Below are 15,908 nucleotides of genomic sequence, written 5' to 3'. Positions count from 1 at the left end.
ACACCTCTGTTCATTTTGAATTTCAGTGTCTGCAGAATTCCTCCGTGTCAGGGAACAAACCAATTTGAGCAGAAACAAAATTAGTAAGTAAGTTCTCGGGCCTCTAAATTAGAGAAAAGCCATCTTAACGCATCCTTAAAATTTGACCTTTTTTTTTTTTTTCTTTGCATGTGATAAGGTAGCTGAGTTGGTATAGTATTTGTCTGGCACGCACAAAGCCTTGGGTTCAATCCCAGTATCAATAAAGCAGCGTATAACAAACAACACAGGCCTAGAACGCCAGTATTTGGGAGGTAGCTTTATTATGTAACAAGGCTGGCTCGAACTCGTCAGCGATCCCTGACTCAGCCTCTGTGGTGCTGGGGCTGCGAGTGCACACCACCACATCCAGCAAAGTTTGATCGTTTTATTTATTTGTTTTTCTTTGAGGACTTTAACGTCTGGAGAAATGGCTGTTCTTCCAGAGCACTGAGGTTCCAATCCCAACGCTCATGTCAAGGAAGCTCACAGCCATGTATGTCTTAGGCAGGGTTTCTATTCCTGCGCAAACATCATGACCAAGAAGCAGGCTGGGGAGGAAAGGGTTTATTCAGCTCACACTTCCACATTGCTGTTCATCACCAGAGGAAGTCAGGACTGGAACTCACACAGGTCAGGAAGCAGGAGCTGATGCAGAGGCCATGGAGGGATGTTTCTTACTGGCTTGCTTCCCCTGGCTTGCTCAGCTTGCTTTCTTATAGAACCCAGGACCACCAGCCCAGGATGGTACCACCCACAATGGGCTGGGTCCTCCCCTCTTGATCACTAATTGAGAAAATGCCTTACAGCCGGATCTCATGGAGGCCTTTCCTCAAGGGAGGCTCCTTTCTGTGATAACCCCAGCTTGTGTCAAGTTGACGTAGAAAACCAGCCAGTACAAGGTAACTCTCCTTCCAGGGCATCTAAGGCCTTCTTCTGGACTCTGCAGGTACCCACACACATCATACACATGAGTAAAAATTAAAATAAAGCCTTTTTTCCTAAAAGAACTTCAAATAAAGCAAACCGAATATAGTGCCTTACTTTTCTGCTTTACAATTATCTTCCAAAATATCAAGGAACTCCGGCACTTCCACTTTATCAAATTTTTATCAAGGAGCAAAGAGATGGTTCAGTTCTTAGCTTTTCCCATCAGGTGGCTCACAGCTGCCCACAGCCTGGGCTTGAGTATCTGACGCCTTCAGTCTCTATGGCTGACGCAATCACAAGCGCTTGCACCTACACACACACACACACACACACACACACACACACACACGCTTAAAACTTAATGCTCACCATGTCTTCATTTACTACTCCCCATCCATACAGATGAAACCAAAGATTTTCTTCCTCCGTATTATCTCGTTCCCTCCATGTGGGAGGCCTTAGATACTTCCCAGCCATTGTGTCCCAGGAATAGGCTGCAGTCCTACGTCAAAGGATGCACCCTCCTAGTTCAAAAATCACAACGTCCCGTTTTACTAATCTGAGCGTGTGGCGAGTGCATCCAAACACAGGTCTCTTTCTATGATGACACCAGCCCGTTCTACATAGGAGAAAGAACTCATGCGTGTACTGTGGGCAGAATACATGCAACATGAAACATGTGCTGCCTCATCTGTTGGGGCGTGACTAACTTCTCAGTATGTGAAGGTCCACACGTCCACAAGGTAACTGGTAAACACATGGGAAGGTGATTCAGAAGGCCCTCAATTTCTTCCTCAAGCTGCAAATAAAGACTAAGCAATAAAATATTGATGGAAAAGGGGGTCTTTCTAGTCATGAATACTTAATTCTTTAGCATAAAAATCTAGAGGACAACTTGTTCTTTTTCTTTCTTCTTCTTCCTCCTCTTCCTTCTCTTCTTCGACAGTCTTGTATAGCACAGTCAGCCCTGAGTTCCTTATCCTCCAGCTTCTACATGCCCACTCCCCCAACCGGGTGTCTATTACTACACTAATCAGGCAATTCTTTCTTCCTCTCTCTCTCTCTCTCTCTCTCTCTCTCTCTCTCTCTCTCTCTTTCTCCTTCTCCTTCCTTCCTTCCTTCCATTCTTTCTGAAGCAGGAAAACAGGATCTTTCTAAATAGTCCTGGCTGCCGTGGACCTCACTATGTAGGCCAGGCTGGCCTTGAACTCAGGGATCCACCAGCCTCTGCCTCCCAAATGTTGGGATTAAAGGTGTGCATCACCATACCAGGCATAGGCAGGCAACACTTAAGGTCAGGCGCATAGAAAAAGACTGCTCCACTCACACAGGCTGCTTAAGTCCAAACGTAACCATCTGCCCACCCAGCTACTGTAGGTTTCTGTTAATGTAAGAACTCTCCTGAGTAAAGGTGAGTGGAGACCAAACTCCCACCAGCACGTCTCCTAGTGTGCCGTTTGCTTCAACGAAAGCAAGTCTCAAGCCAGCACCTGTTCTCGGAAGTTCAGCGATGTCTGCAGCTCCATTGTGTCTTTAGAACCCTGCCCCCCCTCCCCCCCACACACACACACACATACTGCCAAGACTCATTCTGAGGAAGAAAAATCAAAGCTACTCATTCTGACATCAGCCAATTGCTGGTTGGGCCGGAGGATGACAGTCTCTCAAGAGTAAGCATCTACCGCCCAAAACACTGCTGCCGAGTATTAGCCCACACTGTCTACCGAGTTTCTCAAGACCTGTTTACGCAAAGACAATGCCCATACAATCTTCCTGCCAACCAGCCACCCTTTTCAAAGGGAAGTCAACTGCAGAAAGAACCTGGTGCGTGCCCAACGCACGATCTGCCGCGGAGCTACCCCCACCCAGCCATCGACCTACAACAGCATCCACCTTGACCTTAAACATTATATGAAGCTTACCAGGTCCATGGTGTATGGGTGCATGGGCGGGGCACACACCATAGTATAAAAGGTGTCCCTGAGATTAGCACAGCAAAGCCCTCCCGACCGGCCTGGAATCTAAAGGGGTGGAGAAATCTGTCTTTCTACAACTATTTTTTAAAGTGCTAGTAAATTGTCTTTTCCTGCGCTCTGTTGGCAACAGGGTTTCAAATGTATTCAGTAAGTTCTCTGTTGTTGTCAAGACAGGTCTCAGGTAGCCCAGGCTAGCCTCAAATCACTATGTAGCCTGGGATGACCTTCACTTCATGATCTCTCTTATCCCACGAGGACTGGATTTCAGGCACGATCCACTGCATTCAGTTTGAGGAATTAAACCCAGGTCTTTCCTCACACCTGCTAGGCAAGCAATCTACCACTGAGCTACAACCTCAGTCCTAATAAGTGCTTTTAAAACAAACTGAAAAAAGAGTTTAAAGTGGGGGCTGGAGAGATGGCTCAGCAGTTAAGAGCACTGACTGTTCTTCCAGAGGTCATGAGTTCAATTCCCAGCAACCACTTGGGTGGCTCACAACCATCTGTAATGAGATCCCATGCCTTCTCCTGGTGTGTCTGAAGACAGCTACAGTAATAATCATATACATAAAGTAAATAAATAAATCAATCTTAAAAAGAAAAAAAAGAGTTTAGTGCAGAAATCGCAAGACTCAGTCTATCTATCGAATTAATTAACATCTTTTACTAGCCCTAGAACTTTCATTTCTTGACCTATAAATTGGGCTTAAAAAATACAGCCTAGCCTTTCTATTTCACCTGGTTTGGGAATTAAATAAGAAGGGAGAGGGGTTGACTCAGAGGTTAAGAGCACTGGCTCCTCTTCCAGAGGACCCCAATTCAATTCCCAGGACCCACATGGCACTTATCTGTAACTCCAGTTCCAGGGGATCTGACACCCTCACACAGACATACATACAAACAAAACACCAGTGATCAGAAATTCTAAATGAATCTGAACGGCAGGTTTTCAATACACAGTCATACATCACAGGAACATGTGATAGTTATGGAAAGCAGCAAACGGTGAATCCGGGAAACTTTTTGCTTGGTAAAGGAAGTACAAAGCCCACAGACAGCATGAGCCCACTTGTCGGGAATGTTCAGAGCACTGAAATCTACAGAGACAGAAAGTATACTTGTAGTGGCCTGGAGGCAGGAAAGTCAAGAAGAAAGGGTGAATGCCTCCCAGGGATGTGGGGTTCTTTCAGGACCGTGCCCATGCACTAATTAGACTGTGGTCATGTTTCACATGTCTGAATACACTAGAAGCCACTGGCCCACACACTGTAAATGAGTGAATTGTGTCTAGGAATTGTGTCTCAGTAAAATTAATTTTAAGGCCAAGCCACAGGTCTGTAATTCTAGCTACTTGGAGGTGAAAGCAGAATGCTCAGTTCAAAGGCGGCCTGGGCTATCACGTGGGTCAAGGCCATAGGCGACCTTTAGAAATGCTGTCTCTCGAGACTTAAAGAGTAAGTAAAAGGAGTCTAGGGATACTTATGGGTGGTAGAGCACTTCCTAACCTGCCCTAAGTCAAATCCCAAGTGCTGAGCAGGAGAGAGCACACTTCCACAGCCCTTAAAAACAAAACACGGCCACGCCAGTGAGACTGTTGATTTCTACACAACGAAGTCTCTTGATGGTTAACAGAGCCCAGACATAACCTCACATTCCTGCCTGTTGTTACTGTTTTCAGTGTAGCCTTATTTAGTCGGCAGCAAAATTAATCAAGTTCTACTTTCCCAGAAACAGGGCCAGCGGGATGGTTCAGTGGATAAAGGCACTTGCTACCAACCCTGACGGCTTGGGTTTGATCCCTGGGTCCCCCAAGGGGGAAGGAGAAAACACTCCAGTCCTCTGCCTTCCACATATGTGTCATGGTATGTGCCACCTGAGAGCGCATGCGCGCGCACGCACGCACACACACACACGCACACACACACACGCACGCACACACACGCACGCACGCACGCACGCACGCACTGTTATTTTAAAATCTTTAGGTATACATGTGATAATATCCCATTCCAGTCACCGTGCTGAGCTCTATAAAAACAAATTTGCTGCCGTTATTGATCTCAAGTAGCTGGCTGGAGGAAGCACGTGTAAAAGATTCAATTTCAGTCCCTGTAAACGCAGCGTTAAGGTTCAGATTAGTTAGGGTTCTCTAGAGAAACAGAACTGACAGAATGAATGTATATACATATATACATACATACACACATATATACATATAAACATACATACATACACATTTACATATATATACACACATACATATACACACATATATGTATGTATATATGGATACACATATCCATATATTCATATACAGCTATACATATATATACATATATACATCTTCATACTTATATACTTATATTCATATATACATATATTCATATATGCACACACACCACACGCACATATATCAAGTATGGGAATCTCTCAGAATGGCTTGTAGGCTGTGTCCCAGCTAGTCCACCAACAGCTGTGAACCATCAAAATCCAGGAAGGCAGCAGTTGCTCAGTGCACAAGGCCGTCCGTCTCACCTGGTCTTCAGGATACACTGGAATCTCAGAGGAGTTGTCTCTCAGAGGAGAATGAGGGCAAGCAGGCACAGGGAACAAGCTTCCTTTATCCTGTCACCAGAAAGTGTGGCCCAGATTAAAGGTGGAGCTTCCCACCTCAAAAAAAAAAAAAAAAAAAAAAAAAGAATCCATATATATGGATTAAAAGTGGGTCTTCCTCGGTCCCCAGCTCCGAAAAAAAAAAAAAAAAAAAAAAAAAAAAAACCAAAAAAAAAAAAAAAAAAAAAAAAAAACCAAAAAAAAAAAAAAAAAAAAAAAAAGTGGGTCTTCCAACTTCAAATGATTTAAGAAAAAAAACCTCTGGACTGGAGAGATGGCTCAGCGGTTAAGAGCACCGACTACTCTTCCAGAGGTCCTGAGTTCAATTCCCAGCAACCACATGGTGGCTCACAACCATCTGTAAAGAGATCCAATGCCCTCTTCTGGAGTGTCTGAAGACAGCTACAGTGTACTTATATATAATAAATGAATAAATCTTAAAAAAAAAAAAAAAAAAAGAGAGAGAAAGAAAAAAGAAAAAAAATCCTCTTGCAGGTGTACCCAGAAGCTTGGGTTTAACTTAATTCCAGATGTCACAAAGTGAGAACCAAGAATAACCATCACAAAGTACATCCTGGACAACGTTCCACACCATGGGAGAGGATCAGATGTAGCATCAGAGGAGTTCTCACAGGACATGGGTGAAAAGAGTATGCTCTTCCTAACTTAAGACCAGTTTTGTAGGACTTCCTACCTATACTGTTTGAAGGACGGCAAACCTGAAGAAATATTCCTCACCAGGCTTGAAACCCGTAGGACTGGCCCACAGGACTAAGTACTGATCTAATGGTTTGGTTTTTTTTTTTTTTTTTTTTCAGATTGCACCACTGACATCATACATGTGGTAGACATGGGCAGCCATGAAGGCGCTGGACCCTGGCCCTCTAGTGTGTGCTGCTGCTGTCTGTAACCTGCTCTGTGAGAGACTCATTAACAGATGTATCTGACCAGAGAGATGAAATTAAGGTTCAGAGGCAGCCCTGAGACAGTTTGAGGAACGTGTCTACACTTTGATCCTTATTTCCAAACACTGGTAAAAGGGACACTCCACGTGCAGCGGACAGCAAGGAAGTCAATCGAAGGTTTGCACTCCAGCCCTCAGCCCGGACAAATCACTTCATGTCTTTTGGCCTTGACTGCTTCCCTGGTTACGAGTTCATTCATGAAATCAGTCAGTTTACAGTCAATTCTCCGTACAAAGGTTCACACATGAAGGATGTAACTTTGCAGACCTGCTTATAAAGGACCAACATGTCAGGCATAGTGGTACCTTTAATCCTAGTACTGTGAGTTCAAGGCACCCTCTCCATGCTGGAATTGTGGGTGTGAGCCACTATGTTAGACAAGGCATTGCTTTCAAAGAATCCCGCAGATGCTAAATAGGACACATGTATAAGGAGTTTATTATTATGAACATATAGGTTCTTAGCACACACACAAAAAAAGTTGTGTGCAAAGATGGGGCCAAACCTAATGATGTCCTTAATAACTCATCTTTTCCTCTGTATGCACACCTCTGGTCTAGGAATAATTACTTTTTGATAAAAGCTTTCGTGGCAGCATGAAAATGATCAACCAGGATTACTGATGTAAAAGTAAAGCTACTTGAAATGACATGCCTGTGAAGGCTTGAGAATTATTCCAGTCACTTCAGAAACAACGTTAGAGAGAACTCAGGGGACCGCTGGGCAGTACAGCTTATTGGAATATACGTGTTCAAAGAAAGGAGAGTGGGCAGGAGGTGATATCATGCGCATGTAATAGCACTTGGAAGTTGGAGGCAAGACAATATGGGGTTCAAGGACCATCTTAGCTATGTAGCAAGTTCAAAACCAGTCTGGACCGCAATGAGTCTCCACCTAAAAGGAGAGGAAGGAGGAAAAGAAGGAGGTAGGGGAGGAAATATATTCAAATGCAAAACAAAACTAGCAAGAACAGAGGTCTTTTTCTTCAGTTTATTTTTATTTTGTGTGCATTGGTGTTCTGCCTGAGTGTATGTCTGTATGGGGTGTTGGATCCCCCGTAACTGGACTTACGGGTAGCCATGATCTGCAATGTTGGTACTGTTCCCAGCACCAGGGTCCTCCGGAAGAACAGCCAATGCTCTTAACCTCTGAGCCATCCCTCAAGTCAGCAAACCAAAGAGTTTTACCATCAAGGAATATTGTTTATTTTTCTACGTGTTAGTTTAAAAATGGTAACTGGCCTTGTTTTGCAATTACAGAATGGGGCAACATTCCACTCCACGTAACTAAAATGTGTTCTCTTTGTTTTGTTTTGTTTACTTCCCTTAGAGTTCTTCACCCAGAAGTTAGATCTGCCCCACCACACTGCATGTCAGGGATGAAATTCTCACTTTGCCTAGGTACACACACCCCCCAACAACACAAAAGGGCACAGAAACAAACAGGATTGCCAGACTTACAGGGAAGTTCCCCTAGGACAACATATCCTATTTGTGAAGTCATCAGTCACATGAAATAAATATGTTCTTACTATGTCCCTAACAAACTATTACATCATTCTCACTCCATGCCCCTTCTCATCCCCACCCACTCTCCTGGGTTAAAAGCAGTTTATAAGGAGGTGTTGTTGGTGCAATCTTAATCAAGCCGTCCAAAAACTATAAAGCCATAGTATGATAAATGCACAACCCAGAGAGACACATTACAGAGGCATATATATATAAGTAGTCGATTTAGATTAGTGAAAATTCGAACTCCTAACCCACGAGATGGTTAAATGTGACTTGGGTTTTCTCAGCTGGAAAACAAGCTACTCCGGATTACGCACGCACTTATGAAGTGATTCTAAGTGAGGCCATCTTTCATACAGAGCTGCTGAAACCTAGGCGTGGGTTGTCATGCCAGTATCTCCCCTTCCACCCAGCAATCCATCAACCATCCCCAATTTACTCTTCGAGCTAAGTATTATGACCAAGTTCACCTACTGGAAAGGGAGAAACCACCCAGGCATCACACTGAAGGTTTCTTAGTTTGGGCCAGCAGGAAATTCCAGTCGCTTCATTCATCAGAGCCAGTTAAAGCTGCTGAAATGAAATGGGCTCTTGGAGATTACTATGTCAAGATGTAGTCTTAATTTGGGGAGTTGAAGAGGGCCAAAGACAGAGCCCCAGTTCAAGGTCAAGGTCTTCTGAATAACAGCCAATGGTCAGTCTGGGAGAGGAAACAAAACTCAAGGCCAAAAGTAAAAACCTCAAGTTACTGTGCTTTCTTTGGTAGGTAATGCCACAGGTACAATACTTGTGGAGGGAGGGGGATGCGCGGCTGTGACAAGCCGCTGCAATCCTCGCTGTGGTCCCCACAGATTGTTCACAAACTGATCCTCAAGTGTGAAGCGCTATAACCATTCTATATGACTTCGACAGGACACCATCACTTTTTGCCATAGCTGTGGCTGCTGTCAGTTTCCCACAGACAGAGCAGTAGAATGGGTCATCCAAAAAGCCACACTCCGCGCCCACTCTAGGGCAATCTCTTGGAAGCCAGAATTGGGGCTCACCACACGTCCCTGCTACCTGGACTGCCTCCCCACCCGAGCCTCCGACGCCCGTGGGCTCCCGAGGAGGTCAGAAAGCTGAGCCTGAGCCGCCAGGGGGCGGGAGGCAGCAGCTGGCCGAGCGCCTCGGTGCCGCGGTGCCCTCCCCGGGGCCACCAGCCACTCACGGATTTTCACTCGCCGGTGGTCCAGGCGCGCGGCGGCAGCGTGCAGGGCGTCCAGGCGACGGTGCAACTCGGCGGTGCGGTGACCCAGCGCGGCCGCCTGGCCCTCGAGCTCCCCGAAAATGTCCCCAGCGCAGCGCGACAGGTCGGCCAGCTGGGCGAGCAAGCAGACCAGGGTGTGCGAGCTGACCTGCTCCAGCGAGCGGAAGAGCGGCGGGTCCCCAGCCAGAGCCCCCGCCGCCTCCTCGGGCCGGCGCAGCCGTGCGGGCTCCACGCTCCGTTGGTGGAAGGGCATAGCTGGGCACGCGGGGTGTTGGCGGACCGGCGATCACGGGGTTCACGCCGGGCCCCGAGGACGATGGGCGCGGGTCCGCATTCAACACAAAGGAGAGTCCCTGGGCAGTTGCCGCGGGGACGAGGCCGGGCGGCGAGGAGGTGCGAGGATGGCTCCGAGACACTAGCCGGGTGCCGCGCGGCTACGCGGCTCCTCCCGGGCTCCCGGGCAGCGCGGCCGAGGAAGTTCCCGGAGCAGCTCCCGGGCGGCCGCGGCGAGTCCCGCTGAAGTTTGCAGGCAGGAAAGCGCCGCGGCTCCTTCCCTCCCTCCGGATTGGAGAGGGAGGAGGAAGCGGGGGAAGTGCCGCCGACACGGGCGCGAGGGAGGGCGGCGGGAGAAAGGGAAGGGGGAGGAGAAAGGCCGGCTGGGAACCACCTGCGGCTCCCGCGCCCGCCGCGCCCTGCGCCCAGGCCGGTGGCCGCCTGGCGCCCCAGCGCACCCTGCTGGGGCGGCCGCGCAGTCCCCAAGCTCCGGGTCGCCGCCCACGCCCCCAGCCGAGCCCCCGGGCGCCAGGGCCCAGTCCCCGCCCGCACCCCAGGCCCGAGTGGGGCGCTACGCGGGCACCGCCGCGGAGGCGCCGGACTGCGGGGCCAACGGTGAATCCGGCAGCTCACCTGCGCTGCCGCGGTGGCGGCTGAGTCTCGGTCCAGCCTTCCCGGGAACGCCGTGCGGCTGGTCTGAGGCCCCCTGGTCTCGCCCCTGGAAGGCTCCCAAGACTTCTGGGACGTTTTTTGTGGACCTCGAAGAAGACCTCAATAAGTCACCCAGTGGCCAAGAGTTGTGTAGTCAACTGGTAATCCAGAGGAAACAAAAAACAAAAAACCTCCGAAGACCATAGTGATCGTAGTGCTTCAAGAGTTTTCTTAGTGTCTCCTTAGTGATTTCCTGCTCTTCGGGTGCGAACAGTTCAGAGATAGTAGCCTGTTCCATCCATCCCTCAAGCGCTGAGTTAGGCTACTAGAGCCTAGAACCCCAGTCCAGGGCCTGGAAAATGTTTTAACTAAACGCCCTTGAGATCATAGTCACGAGACACCCAGCTAACTCAAACCTTCTGCTAGGAAGAATTTAAGGAGGCTGAGTCCAATATCCCGGAGCTAAAAACCTCGTTGGCCTCAATGCTGTGTTTGCTCAGAAAGGATCTTCTTTGGTTTCTATCATGGAGTTGACCCACATTGCAGCACTGCTTCTTGACCTTGGAATCAGTCTCCAAAGTGGTGCTAGTTTGCCTCTCTGCCGGACAGGAACAGAGCAGGCTTAAAAGTAGTAAATGCACAGTGGGAAGGAGTGAGACTCAGGCTTTAGTCCCAGCACTCAGAAAGCAGAGACAGGCTGAGGTGGGGGCAGCCTGGTCTACAGAATGAGTTCCAAGACAGCCAGAGCTACAAAGCAACCCTGTCTTAAAAACAAACAAACAAAAAAAAAAAAAAAACAGAAAACTTAGTAGACAGACTTTCTCCCATCTTCCTCCGTTTTGTTATTGATGGTGTTGTTTTACGATCTATGACATTAATGATCTCAGATCACCTAGTAGGGCCACCTACAGGGTTGTAAGCAAAGGAAACGGTTGCTGTTTTTCTAAACTTTGGCGTTTGTGAAGCACCATATAAACAGCAAAAAGGTGTTCTGTTTCCTCAAGAAATGTCCTGAAGTGAAAAGGTGATGTTCCCACAGGTTCCTCCCTGACTTCATGAGACCATGAATAACGCTTTAAACTTCCACATAAACCAGCCTGCCCCGTGGCACACACCTGTAATCAGACAAAAGCATCAGGAATTTGAGGCCAGCTGCCGCTGAGAGACTGCCCCAAAACAGTATGATACAGCATACTGTACAGCATAATCGCTCTGCTTATGGTGAACTATTCCATGCTTTCTAGTATTTTGAAGGTCATGCAAACACCACCACGGTCTGTTTGAAGCGTTTGGTCACTCCTCAGTTTTCTTTATACCCCAACCCCACACTAGCCACATGCAACTTAGTCCTGTGGTCTTTACATTTGGTTTCTGCTTATTGACTGTTATGAGCGATGTTAGAAAGACCCCATCCAGGTTTTGGTGTGGACATATATTTTCCTTTCTGTCAGGTATAGAATTGAGGGTCATACAGGAACTCTGTTTAGTCTTAGGAGAAATCAGCTGCGTTTCCAGGTGGTGGCACCATTTGGCCTTCCCACCTGCACTGACCGGGAAAGTTCCACCTGTTCACTAACACTTGTAATTACCCCTCATTATTATTAATTACAGCCATTCTTTTGGATGTGTCTTGATTTGCATTTCCCTGAGAGCTGTCAACATCTTTTCCTGTGTTTGTGGGGCCACTTGTTTATCTCTTCCGAAAGGTAATGCTGGAGAAAAGTCTGGTTAGGTTTTTGCTCTGGTTTTTGCCTTTTGTTTCTGTGGTACTTGGGACTGAACCCAGTACTTTCCAGTACTCTATCACTGACCCAAATCTCTAGCCTCCACCCCTTTCTTAATTGGAAGACTATCCCTCGTCATTAAGTTGTAACAGGTCTTTATTTTTTTTCAAATCCCTTCTATACAACACTTACTTTCTAAATTCCACTGAAACTAAATTAGTCCTTGCTATTTAGTTTAATTAAACATATTGTCTTGTACCGTGATTTGAAAATACAGTTCAACTGTATTTCCACATAAATTAATAGGAGAGCAAAGACACTTTTTGTGCTATCTTGTAATCCTGGAGCAATCTCAGCTTCTTCTTCTTCTTCTTCTTCTTCTTTTTTCTTTTTTCTTTTCTTTTTTTTTTTTTTCACGCTGAGCGTCAAACCCAGGGCATCCAGCACGCTAAACCGATTTCCTGTCACTGAGCTAGAACCCAGCCCCTGCAGCTTGTATCAATGAAGGGACTTGAACTCAGGACCTCAAACACGCCACTGAGCTACACCCCCTCTTTTTGTATTTTAATTCTTTTAATGAGTTGACTAAGTACTTAGGCTTGGGTGTGCCGCTCTGTAAGTGTGGAGGTCACACTTACAATCTTATCTCTCCAGCATTCTTTTTGGTTTGCTTGTTGTTGTTTGGTCTGGGGTTTTTTTGTTTGTTGGTTGGTTGGTTTTTTGAGACAGGTCTCAGGCTGTAGTCCAAACAGGCCTTGAACTCACAGCAACCCTTCTGCCTTAGCTTCCTAAGTGCCAGGATTACATGTATGAACTCACCATGCTCAGCCTACGCAGATTTTTGGCACGCTTGCCAGCGTGTGTGCACATCTGCACATGTGCGTGTTGAGACAGGGTTTCTCTGTGTAGCTCTGGCTGTCCTAGAACTCTTTGTAGACCACGCTTGCATCAAACTCAGAGATCCACCTGCCTCTGCCTCCCAAAGGCTAGTATTAAAAATGTAGGCCACTATGCCCAACCTTTAAGCAGATTTTTTAAATGGACCATGAGGGGGAACATTTAAATGTATAGAATTTAAATTCAGCTCCTCAACCAGTGAGGTCATTTTATCCAAAAATTTAATTCAGAAGCTAGATGCGGTAATGAAATCCCTGCACTCAGGAAAGTGAGGTGTCCTTGAGTTCAAGGCCAACCTAGACTACGTGGGGGAGCCCTGCTGAAGGAGGAGGAGCAGCTGGAGGAAACTGAGGGAGTGAAAGACTTGCTTTCTGTGATGAGACCCTTTCCCAATTCCCAGCAGGAGCCCTTTGTGAGCAGAATTACAGGGGCTATATTCCCACCCCAACCCCCAACCCGGCCAGCTGGCAGCCAAGTCACACTGTAGGGTAGGAAAAGTGTCAGAGAGCGGTGAAAGCTGGGTCCTAACTCTGCTACAATCACATCACACCTGCTTAGGCGTGCACTTTGCTGAACACTTCTGGGCCCTCACTGGCAGTACCCGGTCATACTACCTGGCACAAGGAATGGATCGATTCTAATGGCTTCTTCTACCCCAAACCCTGGTTTCCCTTTCTTCTACTCTGCAAAGGCTTTTACTGTTCAAGTCTTTTCCACCCTCACGGAGACTTTCTTTTCAGGATCTAGTTTTAAATGTTCTCAGGTTACCCCTTCCTGCAGTACATTCCAAATGTGCTCTTTTATTGACTTTGTTTTCTTTCGTTGTTTTTCAAGACAGGATTTCTCTGTGTAGCCTTGGCTGTCCTGGAACTAGCTCTGTAGACCAGGCTGGCCTCCAACTCAAAAGATCCAGTAGTAGTAGTAGTAGTAGTAGTAGTAATAGTAGTAGTAGTAGCAGCAGCAGCAGCAGCAGCAACAACAACAACAACAACAATAGTAATAATATAAAACAAGTTCATGGTGGAAAGAGGAAATTTCCTCTCAGCACAATACTCCCCTGCCTTCACAGTGCGTTAGACTTTCCTCACGTGGGTAGACTTTCCTCACGTGGGAGTCACGCTGAACCACGCTTGGTGGACGATTAAAAGACATGGAAAGGGCTGGAAAGATGGCTCAGTGGTTAAGAGCACTGACTGCTCTTCCAGAGGTCCTGAGTTCAAATCCCAGCAACCACATGGTGGCTCACAACCAACTGTAATGAGACCTGGTGTGTCTGAAGACAGCTACAGTGTACTCATATATAATAAATAAATCTTAAGAAAAAAAAATAAGATATGGGAAAATCTTTTGGCTGTGGCCCATGCATCCCCATGGCATCACAGGGTTGAAATTTAGTCCCCCATTCTGAGATGTGGAGATGCTGCAAATTCATATGACCACGGTGTTTGGAGGGGAGGCCTTTGAGGGTTGATGAGGACTAGGATACAGCCCCCAAGACAATACTGCATAAGAGAAAAGGCCAACAGGAGAAAGGTCCCTGGGGGGCATGGCTTTGGAAGGGATGTCTCAGCATTAGCACTCCTGTCTCCTTCCTAGATTCCACTCCTCTACCATCCCCCCTCCACAGTGTCTGTGCCTTGCCACAGCCTAGAAGCAGCAGAGCAGCCTAGGACTGTGAGCCAAATTAAGTCTTCTTCCTCGGTTTTCCTCAGGCCTTTACTCACTGTGTTACGCACGCACGCACCTACCTTCCTGGCTCTTGCCATGTAATACCTACAGGCATCTCTAAATATTACCAGCTTAAAGGTCTTCACCAGGGATGGGGCTATAACGCAGTGGCTTAACACATGCTTAGAATGCGAAGGCCAGGATTCTATCCCTAGCATACACCAAAAGGCTTCCCATGCAGCTTTTCAGCCTGCCCCTCCAAACCATAAGCCCAATTATACTTCTTTATAAACTTAACTTGACTCAGATATTCTGCTATGGTAATAAAGGAATGGACAGTTTGGTATTCCTTCTCGCTCCTTGTGGCACTAGATGGCAGTGCCCTTACCCTCTGTTGGGTAAGAGCTGTACTTTGGTGCAGCTCTGTCTAAACAAATCCTCAAAGACTCTACTTAAGGGGTTGGCTCTATAGCTTAGTGGGGCAGCACTTGCCTGGCATACTTAAGGCCCTAGGTTCAATCCCCAGCACTGGAAAACAAAACAAAACCTTTTGGGGCTGAGGAGATGACTCAGCTAGTCACGTGCTTGCTATACAAGTATGAGGAGGACCTTAGCTGGCTCAGTGGTTAAGAGCACTGACTGCTCTTCCAGAGATCCTGAGTTCAATTCCCAGCAACCACATGGTGGCTCACAACCATCTGTAATGTGATCCGATGCCCTCTTCTGGTGTGTCTGAAGACAGTGACAGTGTACTAATATACTTAAACAAATCTTTAAAAAAAAAAAAAAAGTATGAGGACCTGAATTCAGTCCCCTATCCTGTAAATCATAGTACAGGAGAGGTGGTGACAGGAGGACCCCTGCAGTTTGTTGGCTAGCCAGCTTAGCCATGAACTCCAGGTTCAGTGAGAGTCCCTGTCTCAAAATTAAATAAATAGGTGGAAAGCAACCAAGGAAGACATCAGATGTTAACTTCTGGTGTGCCACACCCATGTACCCATATGTGCAGCCCTGTCTAAACAAATCCTCAAAACCTCTACATACATACTACATACACACACACACACACACACACACACACACACACACACACACACACACACATGAAAATATACACAAAATCTCTCAACCTCCAGTCCCTTGACTTCTTTGTACTCTCCTTAACTCTAATGTTTAACTGACTAACCTTCAACCATTTACCTTCTATCTGATTTTTCTTGCTCATTAGTCACGGCTTCCTATTTAATCCTTGGTAAGTAGTAAATACAACAGAAGGAAACTATTCTACAATGTACTTCTTGGGCAATTTAATGTCACTAGTAGTGCCGTGGTTGGGTCCTGCCCTATGACACTGTGGATCTCAACTGAACAGTCATCAGAAGGAAGGAGCCCTGAGGACCTCGGCCGCGGCATGTGCAGATGGAGACTTCTGT

At 46.9% G+C, this 15,908-nt stretch overlaps 1 protein-coding gene across 4 annotated transcripts in view; it reads right to left on the bottom strand.

Annotated features, from left to right (window-relative positions):
* The window catches only part of Nhsl1 (NHS-like 1), a 235,601-nt gene extending 225,061 nt beyond the window's left edge, over window positions 1-10,540 (bottom strand). For 2 of the 4 annotated variants that reach the window (XM_087556596.1, XM_087556587.1), the window contains exon 1: window positions 10,169-10,540. Coding sequence is in view for 2 of the 4 variants with exons in the window: in XM_087556554.1 (XP_087412680.1) it covers window positions 9,224-9,515 (292 nt within the window). In the remaining 2 variants the exon portion in view is untranslated. Of the gene's footprint in view, window positions 1-9,223; window positions 9,987-10,168 lie in introns of those variants that run through there. The other 2 variants (XM_087556554.1, XM_087556564.1) reach the window with 1 other exon arrangement.
* Between the last annotated feature and the right edge of the window lie 5,368 nt (window positions 10,541-15,908).

This window comes from Rattus norvegicus, chromosome 1 (genome assembly GCF_021556685.1).
Source record: "Rattus norvegicus strain SHRSP/BbbUtx chromosome 1, alternate assembly SHRSP_T2T, whole genome shotgun sequence".
Lineage (NCBI taxonomy): Eukaryota > Metazoa > Chordata > Mammalia > Rodentia > Muridae > Rattus > Rattus norvegicus.
The sequence above is the reverse complement of the archived record's forward strand: the minus strand, read 5'-3'. Positions and strand labels throughout refer to the sequence as shown.